The sequence below is a fragment of the Strix uralensis genome, chromosome 7, assembly GCF_047716275.1.
Source record: "Strix uralensis isolate ZFMK-TIS-50842 chromosome 7, bStrUra1, whole genome shotgun sequence".
In the NCBI taxonomy this organism is placed as follows: domain Eukaryota; kingdom Metazoa; phylum Chordata; class Aves; order Strigiformes; family Strigidae; genus Strix; species Strix uralensis.
Window position 1 is genome coordinate 8,302,920 of NC_133978.1, and position 17,606 is coordinate 8,320,525.

The 17,606-nt window shown below is 45.9% G+C and overlaps 1 protein-coding gene across 11 annotated transcripts in view; it reads left to right on the plus strand.

The window, feature by feature from the left end:
• JMJD1C (jumonji domain containing 1C) overlaps positions 1–9,810 on the plus strand; it is a 165,124-nt gene extending 155,314 nt beyond the window's left edge. For all 11 annotated transcript variants that reach the window (XM_074874317.1, XM_074874312.1, XM_074874313.1 and 8 more), the window contains 4 exons: positions 489–628; positions 2,866–3,042; positions 8,428–8,559; positions 8,908–9,810. In XM_074874317.1, coding sequence (XP_074730418.1) covers positions 489–628; positions 2,866–3,042; positions 8,428–8,559; positions 8,908–8,997 — 539 coding nt within the window. In that variant the 3' untranslated portion in view covers positions 8,998–9,810. The remainder of the gene's footprint in view (positions 1–488; positions 629–2,865; positions 3,043–8,427; positions 8,560–8,907) is intronic.
• Positions 9,811–17,606: the final 7,796 nt, after the last annotated feature.

Below are 17,606 nucleotides of genomic sequence, written 5' to 3' on the forward strand. Positions count from 1 at the left end.
TTGTTCTCTTACTCCATAATCAGCAAATGTAGATTTTGGGTGTGACTGATAGAGCTGCAGTAAGGTTTGCTGTCTTTCATTTGCTTTGTTTTCAGTTGCATATGCACTGAGTTAATAGCAGCAAAACTTGAGCATATTGGGAGAGCTTTAGCTTTTTTACTAGCTGCAGCAGAACAGCGTGCAAAACACTGCTTTTGCTGACTGCAGGAAAACATCTTTTCATGTTTTGGTGCAAGCCCTGCTTGTTTATTTCAGGTAGGAGAACGTGTTCCATCAAATTCAAAAATGTAAAAAAGTTTAAATATTAAACATTGTTTTTAAGGTATTTATGGGATTCATATTCTAGAAACTAATTACAAACACCAAACAAAAAGATCACCTGGGGACTTCTGTTGTATTCAGTCTCACACAAAAAATACGAAAAGAAGGTGTTTAGTTTCAGTTTTTCCTTCGTCTCACTTTAAAAAAGTATATTTGTTGTATCTTAGGAGTTTTGAAGAAGTTTGAAGAGGAAGATTTGGATGACCTTTTAAGGAAGCGGTTGAAAGATTCAAGTGAATTACCTGGTGCTTTATGGCACATTTATGCTGGCAAAGATGCTGACAAGATAAGGGAGTTTCTGCAGAAGGTTAGATTTTATAATACATATTTTATAAATATGATCTAAGTAACTGGTAAATCAAAGGGGGCTGGCAGAAACCACAGACCCCACCCCTATGCTTAGGGAAGAGAGGGAAGCAAAATTCTTCCCTTTATAGCACAGAAGTTATAATTGATCTGCTACATAATCTAAAATCAAAGAATGTAACATGGTATCTATTTACTTCTTAAGAGTTACAGGTAGCCTGCAAACTCTGAACACTTAGGAGGTCATGGAGATCTATTCTTGATCTTCTCTAATACAAAGGGTAATTTGTAGGATAATCAGATGCTGAAATTTTTGTGACTGGTCCCATGCAAAAACCCTGACCTTGCAACCCCACAGCCACCAGTCTTCGTAAGGTCTCTGTGACACGTCAGCTCAAAGAATATTTCTTGGTTCTTAGTGAAGATGAGTGTGGTGGGGGATAACGTACCAAAGAGCAGCAGACTTCTTCAGCGTTAGCTACGGTGCAGGTCTTCCTTCAGCAGCATGTGATGAAGAAGCTAGAGCCACATCAGAACCTTTCAGGTTGTTACTTACCATGTAGGATGAATATCCACCGCTGGGCCATTGATAGTTGTCGTTAAATTTAGAGATACCATCTTGGAAGCAGTTTTCTGTGCCCTGTCTTTAGCATGTTTTCGTGTTCTAGAAGGCAGTCTTGACGGATGACATAGAAATACCAAAATATCACTGAAGTGGTTACTGGAGGAAAAAGCCTTCTCTGTCTTCTACTGTGGGGAAAAAAATCAGATGAGTTTTAACTGACTAAACCAAAGGGGTCCATAAACAGGCTGGAGGCCAAGGTGTCTGCTGCGAGCAGGAAGAGCCTAAAAAATTTAGCGTTAAAGATTCTCTTGGACAATCAGGCATTGTTTCAGTCCCAAGGCAGCTGTCCTCTGGTGACTCAAACATTTGCTCTTTGGTAAGATGGACTGTGGGGAAAAATAAGCACTAGTAAATAAAGTACAGCTAATTCCAGGAGATGACGAGTTACACAGCGAGGCTTTTCTGTTCGCTCAAAAAGCAGATGCTTGTAAAGTAGATGGTGGCTCCTCAGTTTGGAAAGAGAAGTTGCGAACAAAATCACGAACGCAAGAAAACAGGTGGACAATGAGGAGTATTCAGTGTTTCTTCTTCCGGAGCAATTAAGGGATATTGTGAAACTTTTTGAGCAGCAAGTTTAAAACAGAAGCACTTAAGATGCCATGTAACAAAGTTTGTCATTTGCTGCCACAGCCTGCCATGGTATCCAAAATGAATTGTGTACTGCCTTGTATTGTTGGTGTGGTGGTATTTTTGAAACTACTGAACTGGAGATTAATTAATGACTAGACCTTGGGATCACTTTGCCTGCTGATAAGAAATAGAATCTCAGTATCTCGTTAGTACAGAAGAAAGGTGATAATATACACAAGAATATCTTCAAGCTCTGCATCGCATTATTAGATACATTTAATACCAATATGAATAAAAATCTGGTTTTAATGAGATAGTTGTCTCCTGAGTCATGACAGATGGATTGGATATGTGATTTTCATTTTTAGCCACATTTTTCCTTTAGTCACTATGATTGATGAATTAACAATTGATTAAGGGTCGTATGTGTTCCCCCGTGGTTAACTTGATGAGAAGTAGTTGTTGCAGTTAAGTCTACCGTTGTCAGGAAGTATTTTTTTATGTCCATGATTTTTTCTGAGTTCCTTGATGGGATGGTAGGAAGATAACAACTTATCACAGAGTGGTTGAGATTGGAAGGGCACCTCTTGAGGTCCTTTCATCCAGCCCCGTGCTGAAGCAGGGTCACCTAGAGCAGGTTGCCCAGGACCGTATGACCCTTAGTTTTATCTGCTGTTTTTTTCCTGAGCTGAGGTTGTGGTGTTGCATGTCTGTGTCAACACAGAAGGTTGTAAGCTTGAGGAATTGGCAGCATAGGAACTCCTGAGGTCAGATTTTATGTTCTTGATATAAGAAGTCACAGAGGGTGTGTTACTTACTGTGCTGAGTTCTTTAAAGCTCTGCATTTTGGAGTGGGAGTTCTGCAGATGTCTTCAGTGGGACTTCCCGCTTCCTTTGAGATTCTTTTGAATCCCTAACTAAAATTCTCATCGGGGTACTGGGAACACAGTAGTGTTGCTTTGTAAGTTAGGTGTACTTACAACTTACCAGCAGAAGGTTCAGCTTCTTTTGAAAGTGACTTGGGATCTTTTCTGTACTTACAGATAGCAAAAGAGCAAGGCTTAGAAGTTTTACCAGAGCATGATCCAATACGCGATCAGAGTTGGTACGTGAACAAAAAGCTTCGCCAAAGACTTCTCGAAGAATACGGAGTAAAAACCTGTACGGTTATTCAGTTTCTTGGTGATGCTGTTATTCTACCAGCAGGAGCACTTCATCAGGTAATGTACATCAGTTTAAAGACACACAGGATTAAATAACATAAATACAATATATAACTTTTTTTCAAAGACACAACTACGTCTGTACTCAAATTAGATTTTATTTTCTTACTGGTAGCTATGAGTATATAGGTATGTATAATAAGGGACATCTGCTTGTATAGATGACTAGCCCAGTACTAACACAGAGCAACTTGAACACTTGAGAGAATACTATTACATTTTCCTTTAAAATGAAAAATGAGCAGACTATTATTAACCACTTCTTTCTGCTTTTCATTTCATTAGCACATTTGTAAATAAACTGTTGTTAGTTATGGCAAAGTCAGGTTAATATTTTTTTTTCTTCTAAACCAAAAGTTTAACCTAACCCAGGAGAGGCAGAGAGCGCAACCCAAGCAGATAAAAATACCTGGGTGCCAGGTGTCATTGTTTTTGTCTTCAGTTGTAGGAGAATTGCAGAAACAGTTTGGGTGTAACAAGATGTTTCTGTAACAGGATTTGGAGGTTGTTTTTCTGCTCCACATTAAGTTCCTTTTTACACAGAAGGTGCCTCAATCGCTGGGAGTCATCACTGTCCTTTCAGCAGCTTTCCTTACCAGCAGAAAGAGTGGTATCACCTTTGCAGCAGCTGCCTGTTTTCATTCTTAGCTGTGTAACAAAAAGTACTGCCAGTAGGGCAGTTCTGGAGAACCAGTATGAGTGTGTGCGGCAAGCTTCAGCCCTCTCCTAGTACGTAGGGTTTGTTACTTCTTTTTGTTTGGGTTTTTTTTTTTCTTCTCACAGTCTGCAAACTGCTTCTTGGTGAAAAGAGGAACAAAGCACAATTGTTCAGACATGGTTTTTGGGCAGTTGTAGATTCATTTATTTCTTCACTCCGTGAATGTTTTCCTGTTTCAACAGGAAATGGAGCCTGCTTTCTTGCTGTCTTGCCAGCTGTCAAGCACCACTAATTAGGTAGCTAACTATCAAGGAATGAGGAGCATCCCCACCCTGCAGTAGGGGTTGTAAACCATCTTGCTGTTAAAGATTTATCATTGATATCCACCCGGGTTCAAGCGAGGCCAGGCCTTTCTGAAGAAGATGCTATTCGGTTTCTGATCTGTAGATCAGCTTCCAACCGCCACCTCTTCTGGGCAGAGAGGAAGCAATGACTTTCCATGTCACTGTGACCAGGGCAGTAGGGTTTTCTCTGTGAAGAGTGGCTGGGTTGAGGTGATGACAGGTTTTATGTCTAATCTGTCTTCTGGCTCTGTCAGTGCCTAGGGCATTGAAAGCTACAGGTACCTTACCCAGACTAGACTTTGGCATTCCAGTGAGTCTCTGGATGGGTTTCACATGGTGGTATGTTAACCCTGGATGATCTGTGTGGATTTGTTTCCTGGTAAAAGAAATCAAAAAACAAAATAACAAACCCAGGTGACCAAATCTTGGGTGGTTGTAGGTTGCCTTTCCCTGTAATGTCTCCAGGGCTTGATGTTGCTTCACAAAGGTGAAGGAACGTCTGGCATTGATGTTATTCTTAGCTGCTGTTAGGCTAAAGCCACTTAGGACTCCCAGAGTTGATAAGATTTGTATTGCATCCTCCAGTAACCTTACTCTGATCTCTTGAAACAAGGGAGATATCCCAGATACGAGAGTGAAAAGGGAACCCGCAGAAAATAACAAACATACTGGGAAACTTGTTTTATATAGCATGTGGCATTATAGAAAGGCATACAGAATATCAAACGTGAAGTAGTGGGATTGTTCCAGGCTTCCCTGCAGTTCATAGGTTTAAGGACCAAAAATAAGACCACTCTTCTCTTTATCTCCTTGGCTTTAAACTCCAGATTGCTTTTGAAGTGGTAATGTTCTAGCTTCTGGCACCAAGGAGTTAATAACATGGTGTTTTTAAACCTTAGTGGGTGAAGCTGTGAGAACCTTTTCATCTTCAGTAAGAAGTTCCTGTGAATCTGCCACGTAGGAGGAAATGAAAGCATCGTGTTCTTTCATGTACGTGTATAGTATTCTCTATATAGAGATGTATAAATATTGACCTTAGGGATCAGCACCAGCACTTCATATATACAAAGCACATTTAAACACTTAAAAATGAGTCTGAACAAGAATACATACCAGGTTAAGTTTACATGTTGTTTCAGATTTACATGCATGTCATGAATCTTTAATGATTAAAACTGAATGAGAGTTGATACTAAATTTGGTGGTAGATTAACATTTTTATTTTTATTTGCTCATGTTGTGGAGCAGAGGAAATGGGGCTGAGGGATGGAGTTAGGGAGCCCGGCTGCCTGCGGTCGCTGTGTAGTGTAGCTCAGGCACTTCCATCCTGGAGCCAGTTAGGGTTGTTGCCACACTGCTGCTTCTGGCGTGCTGGTCTAGAATTTTACTGCTCTAACGTGAAGGAGGTTTTGTGTATTTCTTCTATGTGTCTTTTCTTCCAGCTTCTATGGATTCATGTCTAGCTTTTAAAGTAACTTGTTCTTAATATTTGATGGTAGCATAAAGCATTCCTCTTGCTTCCCAGGTTTCCCCCTCCTCCCTGTGTGCTTGCAGACAGCACTCACATCCCCCTTGTGATCATTCCAGTAGGCGAAGTCAAACTGTTCCAGTGGTGGGGTGGGAGGGAGAGCTTCTGCTGTGAGCTGTGACAGTCAGAGTAGCCTTGTCAGTATCTCTTGTGGAGGGAATTGTTGTCCCAGGGATGGGGGAAAGCCAGAAATAGATACAGCATTGGTCTCCTTTGCAGTTGCTTCCCTGAATGTACCATGAGTGATGCACTGTAGGACTGTATCTTTCTTGGCTATATGAGTAAGGGAGCTCAGAAGTGTCTCCTGCTTTGCTAACGTCTGGGCCATACTCTCCCTCTGGCACTTGTAACAGCAAGCCCACAGTTCTCCTTGGAAACTAACCCAGCTAAGAAAAGGGGTTTTTTACTGGTTTTGAATGATTAACTCTTTCTGCTGCTCTGCTCTGGGTAATCCTGTATCACAGTTGTCATCTAGGGATGTCCTCCCTGGTTTTAATTTGGTGAGTCTGAATTTGTAAAATATTTTAGTGATAAATTAAAAGCTAGAAATACTTGAGTCGATGATTGAAATGTGTTATTCAGGCTGCATGCAAAACTTGTTCGTAGTGGAACAGGTTATTATAATGTTGTTTTTTTATAGTGGTATTATCTTGATTAAACAGCAGGATTATATATTGTAAAATAACATGCTGCTGGTAATGCGACATCCTGGTGATGTTTCGATAAGGATGTAGGATAAAGGTCTGGGAGTTGTGTATGCAGAGCTGCTGGGCTGAGCGCTGGCCCCAGAGCTGAAACCGTGAGGGAAATGGCTGAGACGGCTGTGGGGCGAGGATGGACAGCCCTTTTCTCCCTGCCCGCTCACCTTTCCCTGTCCCAGACCAGGTCTGAGGCTTTTCCGGCGCTCCACCCGTCTCCTGGGCCCTGCTGGAAAACCTCTGCTCTGTGTGGGCTGGGGGCGAAGCTCTTCTCTCGGTTCAGCTGGAGCAGGCACAGTTGTGGGAGTGCTGTATCCCTCACCCCGCAAACCTCAGGGGAATCGTTGCTAAACGTATTTATTTGTGTGTGTCATTTTATCAGCTTGTATTATAAACATTATAAATAGAACTGCCTATGGGCTGTCAGCAGGGCCATTCCCATGTGAAGTACCAGACTGGCTGGGTAAAATCTGTCCTCCCCACAAAGACTGGCACACCGATAAGACAGGTCCTGGAAGCGAAGGAGGTTTAAGGCACGGCAGAATGAAAGAGCTGAGGGCAACAAATACTGCCCCTTCTGCAAAGGGGAGGGAGAGGGAGTCAGTAAAACCTTTTCTCAGTGAGGAGAAAGTGGAAGAGTGGTGTGGGATTTGCATGGGGTGGAAAGGAAAACAAGGGCAGGTAGAGACTTGAAACAGGTGAGAAGCCTGCAAGGGAAGAGAGGGGGCTGGAGCCACAGCCCGGCTGCACAGCACAGAGGTGTTTTGGCCGGAGCTCTGGGGAATTCCCCGAGTGCTGGTGGGACCCTCACGGTGGCACTTGCGCAGCTGTTTCCTTGCTTCTGGCTTTCTGCCGCTTGCAGATTGTCTGGCGTCAATCAACCCTCTTCGTCTCTGAAATTACTCTTTTTTTGATTAATTTGCAGGAGGGAATGGCACTGCTTTGTCCTTGATTATGAGTCCGCAGAAACCCTGTGTACAACGCTAGTGCAGAGCTAGGGGTTACCCTCTGGGATTTCACCTGTCAGGGGGCAAGCTGTCTTACAAGATCAGACTCGCGCAGGGTTTTTGAAGTAAATATTTTTCAAATGAAGTGCTGTGACCTCAGCTGTGTAGGCCCCAAAGGTTTTTTGAATGTCATGTATCCCAATGGAAATTTTACAGTATGCATTAAAAAAACCTCTAGATTTTGCTAGGTTCAAGCTTAAAATACACAGATCTTCATCAGTACTGAGCAGGGTGGGACCGTTTATTCGCTAGGATTGCAAAGGTGCTCCCTCCCCAGCCCCCAGGCTTTTTAAGTGCAGAATTGACGTTGCACAACTTTATGAGCAGTTGTGGGGATTTGGGGAAATGAGGCTTTTGACATGCTGAAGAAATGGTTTAATTTGTAAGGGTTTAGGTGTGAAAAATCTGGTACTGTATGTTTCTGAAGAGAACAAACAGGAGTTGGGTAGTGAGGTCACAACCAGGAAGCGTTTTTCCCTTTCCCCTGCCCTCTGGGTACGACCTGGGTGGCACAAGATGGTGTCCGCTTCTCTTAGTAGTTACCTCTTACCAGTAAGAAGTAGTGTTTAGGGAAAAAAGAAAGTGCTTTTTTCCCTCCCCTTTGAACCTGCCCCTTTGTTCATGTTTTTTTTTTTTGCTTTTAAATATTTCCACTGGCAATTAGTTCCCAGCGAACGTGGCAAGTTGTACCTGGCAGAGCGCAAGCTTCCAGCCTGTGTGCGAGGCCCGAGGGGCCGGGTCCCGCGGGGCAGGGCTGCTGGGCAGCCGCTCCGCGGCCTCGGCGCCTGCACGGTGCTGTGGAAATGGCCGTGCGGCAGCGGTGCACGGCAGCAGTGCCTGGGCAGCTGGTCACTGCGTGGAATAAGGCGTCAGAGCGTGCTGAATTCATGTCAGAGCCGACTGCTGGAAGCAGCGCCGGAGCACAGGCAGATGTGCATTGTTCAAAGGGCACCTTTTGCCAGCAGCTGACTTAGATAAGTCGAATACGCTTAATTGCTCTCTACATAAAACACATAAAGATGCCCTTTAGTCTGATAAGCCAGCCTGTGGTTGACGAGATCTCAAGGCCCACTCTTTTCTCAGGTATCTCTGCCAAAGAAAAAACCCAAAATACTAATTATCAGTCTCTTCTTGTTATTTTGGATAGGTGCAAAATTTTCACAGCTGCGTTCAAGTAACTGAAGACTTTGTGTCTCCAGAACATCTTGTACAGTCTTTTCACTTGACGCAGGAGCTGAGGCTGTCAAAGGAAGAAATCAATTATGATGATAAACTGCAGGTAGGAAATGAATTCTGCTCTGGAAGCTGTTGGGAAGGCAGGGTGTGCTCAGGCTCATTGAAATGCGGAGCAGTGCGTGGAGCTACTTCCTCGCTGCTGTTCACACAGAATAACAATGAGCAGCAGCGTGAATGCCAGGGGTGTAAATGAATCTCCCTCGAGTTGCTGGTTTTATTTATTTCACCTTACGGTTTTAAAACGTGTAAAAAGGTGTTTCCTTTTGCACTGGCTTGATGTAGCCTTCCTTTTTTTTTCCATCCACTAGTCTTCATCTCAGTCCTAAACACAGTTATTTTGCAGAGTCCCTTAGTCGTAGGCCTCACTAAAATGTGTCTCATGTTCTTGCAGGTTAAAAATATCTTGTATCATGCGGTTAAAGAAATGGTGAGAGCTTTGAAGATTCATGAAGGTGAAATGGAAGATATGGATGAAAACTAAGCGCTCTCTGCTTTTTTGTGTTAACATCAAATGGAGGTTATTTTTTCTAATACATGAACAGTATGCACACTAATTTAAGCTTCACAAACCATCAGTGCCAAGAAAACATAGTCATCGTATTTACTTGTTAACGACACTGCAACGGTAGAGCTTCATATCACAGCCACTGTGATTACATGTTAGACTTGCAAACAATTGAGCAGCATTCTGCTGTCCTGTATTATAATGTACATGAAGTTTGTGAAATGTCAAAGATTTAAGATGATGTATTTATTTTTGGAAAAAAACACAAAATTCTATGCTATATTGTTGATCGAATGTAAATGTGACTTGTACAGTTTGCTAAAATAATTCAGATATTTTTCACTACATTGAGACAGTTACTGTGAGAGTAGGACACAAACACCAGCTATTGCCTGCATTTGGGATCTTGCTGAGTCCGCACAGCAGTCATGTCATAATCTGAAAATTACTGCCAAATAATTGTAAACTTTGTAAAATATAAAGTATATAAAGTAGATATTAAATACAGACACTTCAGTATTTTATTGAAGCTATTCAGTGTACAATTAAACGTTTTCAAAAGGTGTAATTTATTTAAAAATTGTCTCATTTTGGTAAAATTTATGTGAACTTTTAAAGCTAAATATTAAACTTAATATGCTATGTAAATATATACATATATACATTCAATGATGTATTTTTTTAAAACATTGGCTTGCTTTAATTTGTTAAAAGTGCAAGTGTTACACATGCTTTGTACATTGAAGTTGAAAGGGGTTTTACATTTTCCATTAAAATGACTTTATCAAACGTTGTCTGGTCGTGTTGGTTTTTTATGTCGGTGGCCCACGTGTGCCAGCCCGAGCCCTTGGCTGGCGGGAAGGGCGAGTGCAGCTCCCGCTGTGGCACTCAGACTCTCTGCCGCGCACCGCGCTGCCCTCTCCGGGCTTGAGGCGAAACTGCCGGGGGAGGTGTTGGAGCACAGCTCGAGGGGCTGAGCCGGCAGGAGCCTCTCCTTGAGAATGAGACAGTTTGAACATCACTTACGTTCTGTCTTTGATAATGTAGCACTTCCTTTGGGTGAAGGGGGAAAGGACAGAACAATTTTTTTATAGCATCTCAGCTTTTTACAGTCCATGTAACACCACAAAGTAATGGATGTTTTAAAGAAAAAGTCTGGGCATCTGTTTTTATTCAATAATGATAAATGTTAAGACAGTTGAGCAGAATTCCAGTTCTTGGAATTAGTTGGAAAAGTTAAAAGTGTATATGGATTTAAATTATTAAAACTATTCAAATGTTTTAGATTTGATATCAAAGCTGCAGGTGTTGGCTGGCTTGTCACACGTCCAAAAGGGGGGAGCAACCAGCCTGGTTCCTGCTCCCACTCTGACAAAGTCTGGCCAGGTTTTGGGTCACCAAAAAAAAAAAAAAAAACCTTATAAATTACCTTAAGAAATGGTAAAACATGAAAGCAATTATTGATTCCAAAAGTAGAGTTCTTTATTTAGTTGGTTTGAAAACTTGGAATTTATTTGAAGTTGCAAAGAAATACTTGGGGGTTCACGCTGCTGTGCTTGGCAGTTGATCCTCAGCTTCGTACCCGGTTCCATGCAGGATCTTCCTTTAGGCTGCGCGTGGCCCAGGGCTGGAGGTGCAGATCCCGCCAGGGTACGTTTGCTTAATGACAAGTGCCCTTCACTCATGCATACTTCTTTTTAATTTAAGTTCAGGATATGTACATGAGTGAATTTTAATCAAGTATTTTTTCCCCCGGATTGAGTTTTGGTGAGGTACTTTTAACATTTGTGAAATTTCTTGAGGCTGCTGTTATTTGCCTTCCTGCTGCGGATGGTCATATCCCCCCTCCCCTGTTTTCTACACAAAGAGCGGTTGTTCGGGCCTGGGCCATGGCTGCTGCCATCCCAGCTGCCTCCTTGTGCTGGGGTGTCTCTGCGGTTGAAGGGCAGCGCTTGGCTTCCCCTGGGTCACCATCGGGAAGTGTCGCATTGCTGTGTCTGTCCTGCCCGAAGCCTCGGGCTCCCTCCCTCCCTCTTCCTCGGTGTTCGGGTGCCTCTGGGCCAGTGGCTGCGCAGCAGACAGGGCCCAGCGCTTCCAGCTCTGAGCTTTGGTGCCTTTGGGCCCCCGTGGGACACCAGCGGCTGCCCCATCACCCCGCAGCACTTATAGACCTGGGCGGGGGGATCCCTGCCTCTGCCCCTGGGACGAGGAAGTTCTTCCTGCCTCAGGTGGTAACTGAAGGAGCTGCTGAGCCAGAGGCTGATTATTAAAAGTTCTCTCTTTGTGACCTTTTTCCTGCCACCTTTGCTGATGGATCCTTAAGTGTACGACGAAGTTGTTAATCTGCAAAAATGGGTGCGTGAAACAGAGGGTGAAGCAGCCAGAATCCTCCCAGAGAAGAGCCTGAGAGACTGACAGAATTTTGAGACAAAAAGTCATTTTGGAGAGGCAAAACATGGGCGCGAGCTGCAGTGTTGCATGGCGTGCTGCACAGCCACTGGGGTAAGTAGGTCTTTGCTGCCTCCGTCACAAAGATAAATAAGTTTGAACTGCATAAATAGTCACTGTAGTCACTGTAGAGTTTATCCACCGGATTTGTTCAGCAGAGTTTAGTGACTTGATACAGGAGTTGCACCACATGTGTAGTTCAAAAATTTTTTGGTTAGCGGGTATATTGGGTGGATTTGCAATGCATAAAAACATAACCTGATGCATTTTGCGATTCACTTTGGGAACTGCTGCGCTTGCAGATGGGACGGCCTCGTAAACTGCCCGCAACAATGACAGTGTCTCCCAGTAACTAACGGGAGGGGAAGAAGCCAAAAGCAAGCGAACAAGGAAAACGTGGCACAAGCTGAGCGCGACGGGGAGTGCTGTAAAGCATTTATTGCCGTCAACTTGAAAAGACACTGCAAGGCGCGTGCTGCATGCATTAGCAGACCACAAGAAGTTGTTAAAGGTAACAGCTACTCCAAATACCACTAAAAGAGGCCAAAAATTCTGTTTTTTAAGTATTTGGTGTACCAAATTCAGCTTATTCAGTATCTTAAGATTTCTTGGCTCCATCAGAATGAAGCGGAGCTCCCAGCTCCCCTACAGGAAATCGGAGCAGGAAACTGGGCTGGCGGCGTGCTCGCTGCCCGTATGACCTGAGATTTTCATAGCTGATGTCTGAGATGAAAGAGGGGTTTGCAGGGAGGTGGTTTGTTTTCAGGTTCGTTTTTCCCTCTTGACCATTTTTGTGTTCTGTGAGGCGTTACTAGGCATGTTTTTCCCATCTTCCTTTTCTAAAGACTCTTGAGGTTTTCTGGTCCACAATCTCAACTATTTTAATGCAGCCAAAAGTATTCAATGAGATCAGCTGAAGCTGTTTGAGTGCAAGAACACTGTCAACTCCTGGAGCAAGAATATGAAACACCATGTCATCTTCTGCTACCTTCTCATTGAGACCAAGCTCTGTCTTGGTCTGCTATGCTCTCCATGAAACTCTTCCTCCCTTGTCTTCTGTGCTTTGAAAACTCACATCTCAAAGTCACCAAAACTGCAAGCCCTGCTCTCCACACCCCCTCCTTCCCTCACGCCTTTCCAGCTCCTTATCATCACCTCCGTCCACCGCACTGCCACACGGTAAATGATCACAGCAATTGTCTTCCTATTGTAACTGCAGAGGTAACAAAGTAAGTAATTAACAAAGAATAAAGCAGGGCTGCTATGACCTGAAGTATTTCAGCACAGATGGACGGTTTTGTATATGGTTTGCCTGAGACAGAAGTTACTGGATTGCTGGAATTGCTGGGAGTGAAACTGTGGTCCCTGTTAGCAGGTCAGACGGGGGTTATAACAATCTGATTTTAAAATCTGTTTATTCTACTCTTCCAGCTTCACAGAAATTGCTCAGATCTGTGTGTGTAAACTGAACCCCCATCTGATCAGCACTACGTTCTCATGCTCTCTGACCTTTTCGGTAGGTGGTAATTTTGTTCGTACCCTCTCCCGTGACATCCTGTCAAGCCCTCTCCTGCTCTCACGGCTGACAGCCTTCCCCGCCCCGTGCCCGTAACTGGGAATTTCCCTTCCTTCCTCCTTCCACAGCCAGCATCGCCCTGTCCTGCTGCCTTCCTGAGCAGGATGTTTGTGCTCTCCCCCACATCCGCGCTGGACGAGCTGCCTCTCCCTGTTGAGACTCCCGGCGTAAGGCTTTGCTGTGCTTTCCCCTCCTAACCCCCAGCTCTGCCTCTAAACAATGTCAGCTCTCCGCTGGGCTCCTGCTTTCCACCTTTTGACTTGCGCTTTGTTAGCAGGAGTGCCGCTTCTCCTTCTCCGCCTTTGTGTTCCCATGATACGCGTGCCCCAGGAGGGCAGGGGAGCACTTGGTGGCGTGGGGGCTCCTCTGAGGCCGTGTCCACTGCCACGTCCCTTTCTTTCCATCTCAGCAGGGCGGCCTAGGAAACTCCGACCAAGGAGCAAATGATCTGTAGCGTTAGCAGCTCTGTACTTTTTTCATTTGTTCTCGTAGGTTTTGAAAAGGAAGTTAAGATCTATATATAGCTAGTAGGAAAATCTTGCCTCACAGCAAATTGAAGACATGTTTTACCTGATGTGTTGCATGCAAACAGTTGCATTTTAAATGTGGGCCTTTCTAAGGCTAAGTGGTAGACTGAAGGATTTTTACTGTTACGTTTCAAAGTGAGCATTTCTGGTACCTTCCAACCATACCAATAGAATATATTCTCGACACAGGTGGCTGTTCCTTTTTCCAGTCCCTGTGCATGTGGTTTTATCGTAGCTCTGTGCTTCCTTAGTGGAATTAAAGAGTACGGTTTAGTAGCTCTGAGGCAGGAAATCCTGTATTTTCACAGCTCTAAGGATTTCATATTGTTTGATCCCAATAATACCATAACTCCTGCAGCAAATGGACCTGAGGGAACACTTCAGATGATTACAAGACAAAAAGCCTGGGTAAGTTTAGGTTACTTCTGGTAAAACAAACATGGGAGAGAAAGGAGGTGGAGGAAAAGGTGGCCACAGCTCTGAGTCTTTAGGGAGCAGTGAACTTCTTTTTATACAGTTGAACTCCACGGGCCACATACTCAGGCAGAAATGTCTGGCAAGTACCATCCAGCCTATACCTGGTTTGGTTTGCAGCAGCTACACTACCGCTCTGATTGCTTTTGAACAGTTTGACTGATTGATTTTGTCTTCTACTGTATTTTTATTCCCCTTCAGTAAGGGACTTTCTTAGCTGTTGTTGTGGCTGTACTTGCTTTTCTGCATCTATTTTGCTAGCGAGCCTGCTTTCATGGAACCACAGAAGAGCCCGGCTTGGAAGGGACCTCAAAAGACCATCCGACCCAACCTTTTGTGGGAAAGGCAGCTTAGAAGGGGTGCAGACCCCACCACCGAAAGCAGCTCAACAGGAATTGGAGAGAGCTGCTACTAAAGAGCTGCTGCTGCTGACGGGAGAGTAGGAAGGACTTCATGGCCAGAGTGCCTGAAAATGCTCTCAGAGGAAGAGGTCACAAGATCCTCTTTTCCCTTTATATAAAACCAAAATGTGAAACCCAACACTTTGATATTTTGGTTTCAGCTGTCATTGTAAGTAGCAGCTGGTGGTGCAGTCTGCAGATTTTATTCTCAAGAGACTGCGCGTTGCTTCCCAGTTGCCTTTCTTTGGTTTCTCTTTTTGTGGAGATACAGCCAGAGATGGGGTAATTACCATTTCTTTTTGCAAAGCGTACTCTGGCTGTATTCAACGGGAATAATCTCTCTGTGTTCCGAGACAAGGGTGGTTTCTGTGGTAAAGAGAAGTCTAGGAATAGAAGTCGGTGTCTGGACACGTGTTTAAAATTGGTTCTTGGTGAGACACTTAGAAATAATAGCCCACGGAAGTTTTTACTTCTGTCCGGTATAAAACACAGACCAGAGTTCCGGCGCGGGACTCTTTCCGCCGGCTGAGCCGGGCGCTGGCTCCGCGCTGGGTGTCCGCCCGCTCCCCCTCAGCGCTGCCCGTCCGCGCTCTCCTCAGCGCTGCTCCCCCTCAGCGCTGTCCCCTCCGCGCTCCCCCTCAGCGCTGCTCCCCCTCAGCGCTGCCCGTCCGCGCTCTCCTCAGCGCTGCTCCCTCAGCGCTGTCCCCTCCGCGCTCCCCCTCAGCCCTGCTCCCCCTCAGCCCTGCTCCCCCTCAGCCCTGCTCCCCCTCAGCCCTGCTCCCTCCGCGCGCCCCTCCGCTCCCCGCTGACGCTGCGCCACTTCCCGCCAAAACCCCGCGCCCCGCCCCAAACCCCGGGCGGCGGCGGGCAGGGCGGGGCAGGGGGCGGGGCCGCCCCGCGGCCGGGGCAGGGCGCCGGGCAGCCGCCAGGGGGCGGGCGCTGGCAGCCAAACCGCCCGCGAGCTGCATCCCCTGCCCCGCCCCTGGCTCCGCGAGCGCTGCGCGGCGGCGGCTCCATCTTGGGGGGCGGCGGGCGGTGGAGGGAAGGAAAAAAGAAAATAGCTCTCGAGGGAGGGAGGGAGGGAGCGAGGAAAAGGGGTGTGAACAAAAACGCTGGCGCAGCCAGTGGCGCAGGGAGGGACAGCCGGGTGTTTCTTGTCATTTCAGGATGCCAGAACCCAAACAAACGGAAAGGCAGGAATCATTTAGAACAGTTTTAAATTGTTGGGGCATAAACCGATTGCTGGCAGCCATTGGAGAATTGCCTTAGATTTATCACTATACAGCTGTAAAACTTGTCCTCTAGCGGCGAGTGTTCCCTATACCACCTTTCATCCTTTAAATGGACTCTGCCTAGCTCTGAATTCAGACCGGAGGATTCCTTACTTTTTCCCTGGAAGATAATGAATTTTGTAAGGACGGGTCCTTCCTCCGTGGGTTCTCAGCTGCAGGATGCTTTGTAACCGTCCCGTGCTGCTGGGGCCGGGGTGCTGGGGTGATCCCCGCTCCCGCCGGGTGGCTGGGCGAGCTGCGGCGCGGCAGGCGGGAAGGGCGAGGCCGGCAGCGCGGGGCTCTCCTCAGTGGCAGCCCCGGGGCTGGTCACTAGGCCTCGGGCTGACTCGTTCCGGGTGCCGCCCGCTCCAGCTCTGGGACGGTGTCTGTATCACCCAGGCACCCGCTTCCCACCCCGTGTGACGCTGGCAGTAACGCCAGCAGTGCTCGCCGGCGGCTCCTGCCCCACTGAAGAGAACGCTGCACCCCTTCTCCTTCCTGCATCACTCACGGGAGTGGAAAGCTCGTGCTCGGCCATGCTGCCCGGACATTGATTTCAGCAGCGGTCATGTGTTGAGTAGGCAGACTGCAAGAACAAACAAACATTTGCATTGCAGGAGAGAGGAAAGTTTTAACAACACTTTCAAAGGTAGCAGCGTGGAGTTTTGCCCCTCCTTGGCTATCTTCCTACAGAGAAGCAGCAGATTTGGATCTGGTGTTTTGTTTATGCAGCTTTATATGAAGGGACAGTCTTAAAAACAGGAGGTAGAGCTTGCCAATTCCCCTACCCCCTCTCTGAAGACTCCTCATTCTTCAGCAGAGGTAGCCGGGCTAAAAACGACTTCCTTCTCCTATAGCTGCTGTTTGCAGAAACAGCTGAAGTGTGTGTCTGTGGCTAAAACAGCCCAGGGCTGTCATCCCTGGCAGTGACACGAGATAGTTGCTTAAACAATTTTATTTCCTTCTTGTGCGCATATACTGTTTTCTTTGCTTTACTTTTACATGAATAGAAAACTCTGCTCCACTGCCTGTTCCCTATAACAGCCAGCCAGCCAGGTGACAGTGGAGGATATATCTTGCCTTTTTGTGGGAGCCACAAGCTGGGGCTGAGCTGGAGCAGGTTACCTCATCACTGCTGTTCTGTGCAGTCACCTCCTAAACTGCTCCAACTGAAAAATAACTTTTTTTTTTTCCTCCAACAAGAGTAGTTTCCTGTTACAATTCAGCACAAGAGACCTCCTCTAATGAACTTGTCTTACCTTTGTTTCCACAGGCTTTTTCTAGCCTCCAGTGCCTACTCTCCTTCAAGCAAGCATGGGAGACACCAGGTATACAGAGGTAAGGGGAGAATTTGCACACCAGTAAGGTGTTCTTGTTGCACTTCTAAGTCTATTCTGGAAGAAAAATGTACCCTTAGAGAGCAAGCTTACCTTGTAACAGCACAAGAATAACTTGAAATGGGGTAGCATTAATCAGTACCAGCTAAAGTTCACTAATGCCTCCAGTACACACTGCAACACCCTGCCTGGGGAAAGCCAGGGCTCGGGTAACATCCTGGTGCGGGGCAGGCACAGGCTGACCCGTGCTGGAAGGGGCTGAGCGTGAGGAGGGCAGAAACCAGAACCCTGAAGGCGTGTGCACTGTTCTCGTGGCGCGGGCAAAACCATAGTGCCGCTTCCTCTGGCACTTCAGCGCACTGTAGGTGCTAGAAGCCAGCTGTTAGCCAAGTCCTTCATGTATAAGCAAGGCCCTCGGAATTCATCCCAGCTTTCCTGTATTTGCTGGATGATGAACACAGAAGTTCAGCTGTACGTGTGTACTAACACTGTTAGTATAAATCTTAATTTGTTTTTTATACTCTGCAACATTTGTAGCGATTTAGCACATG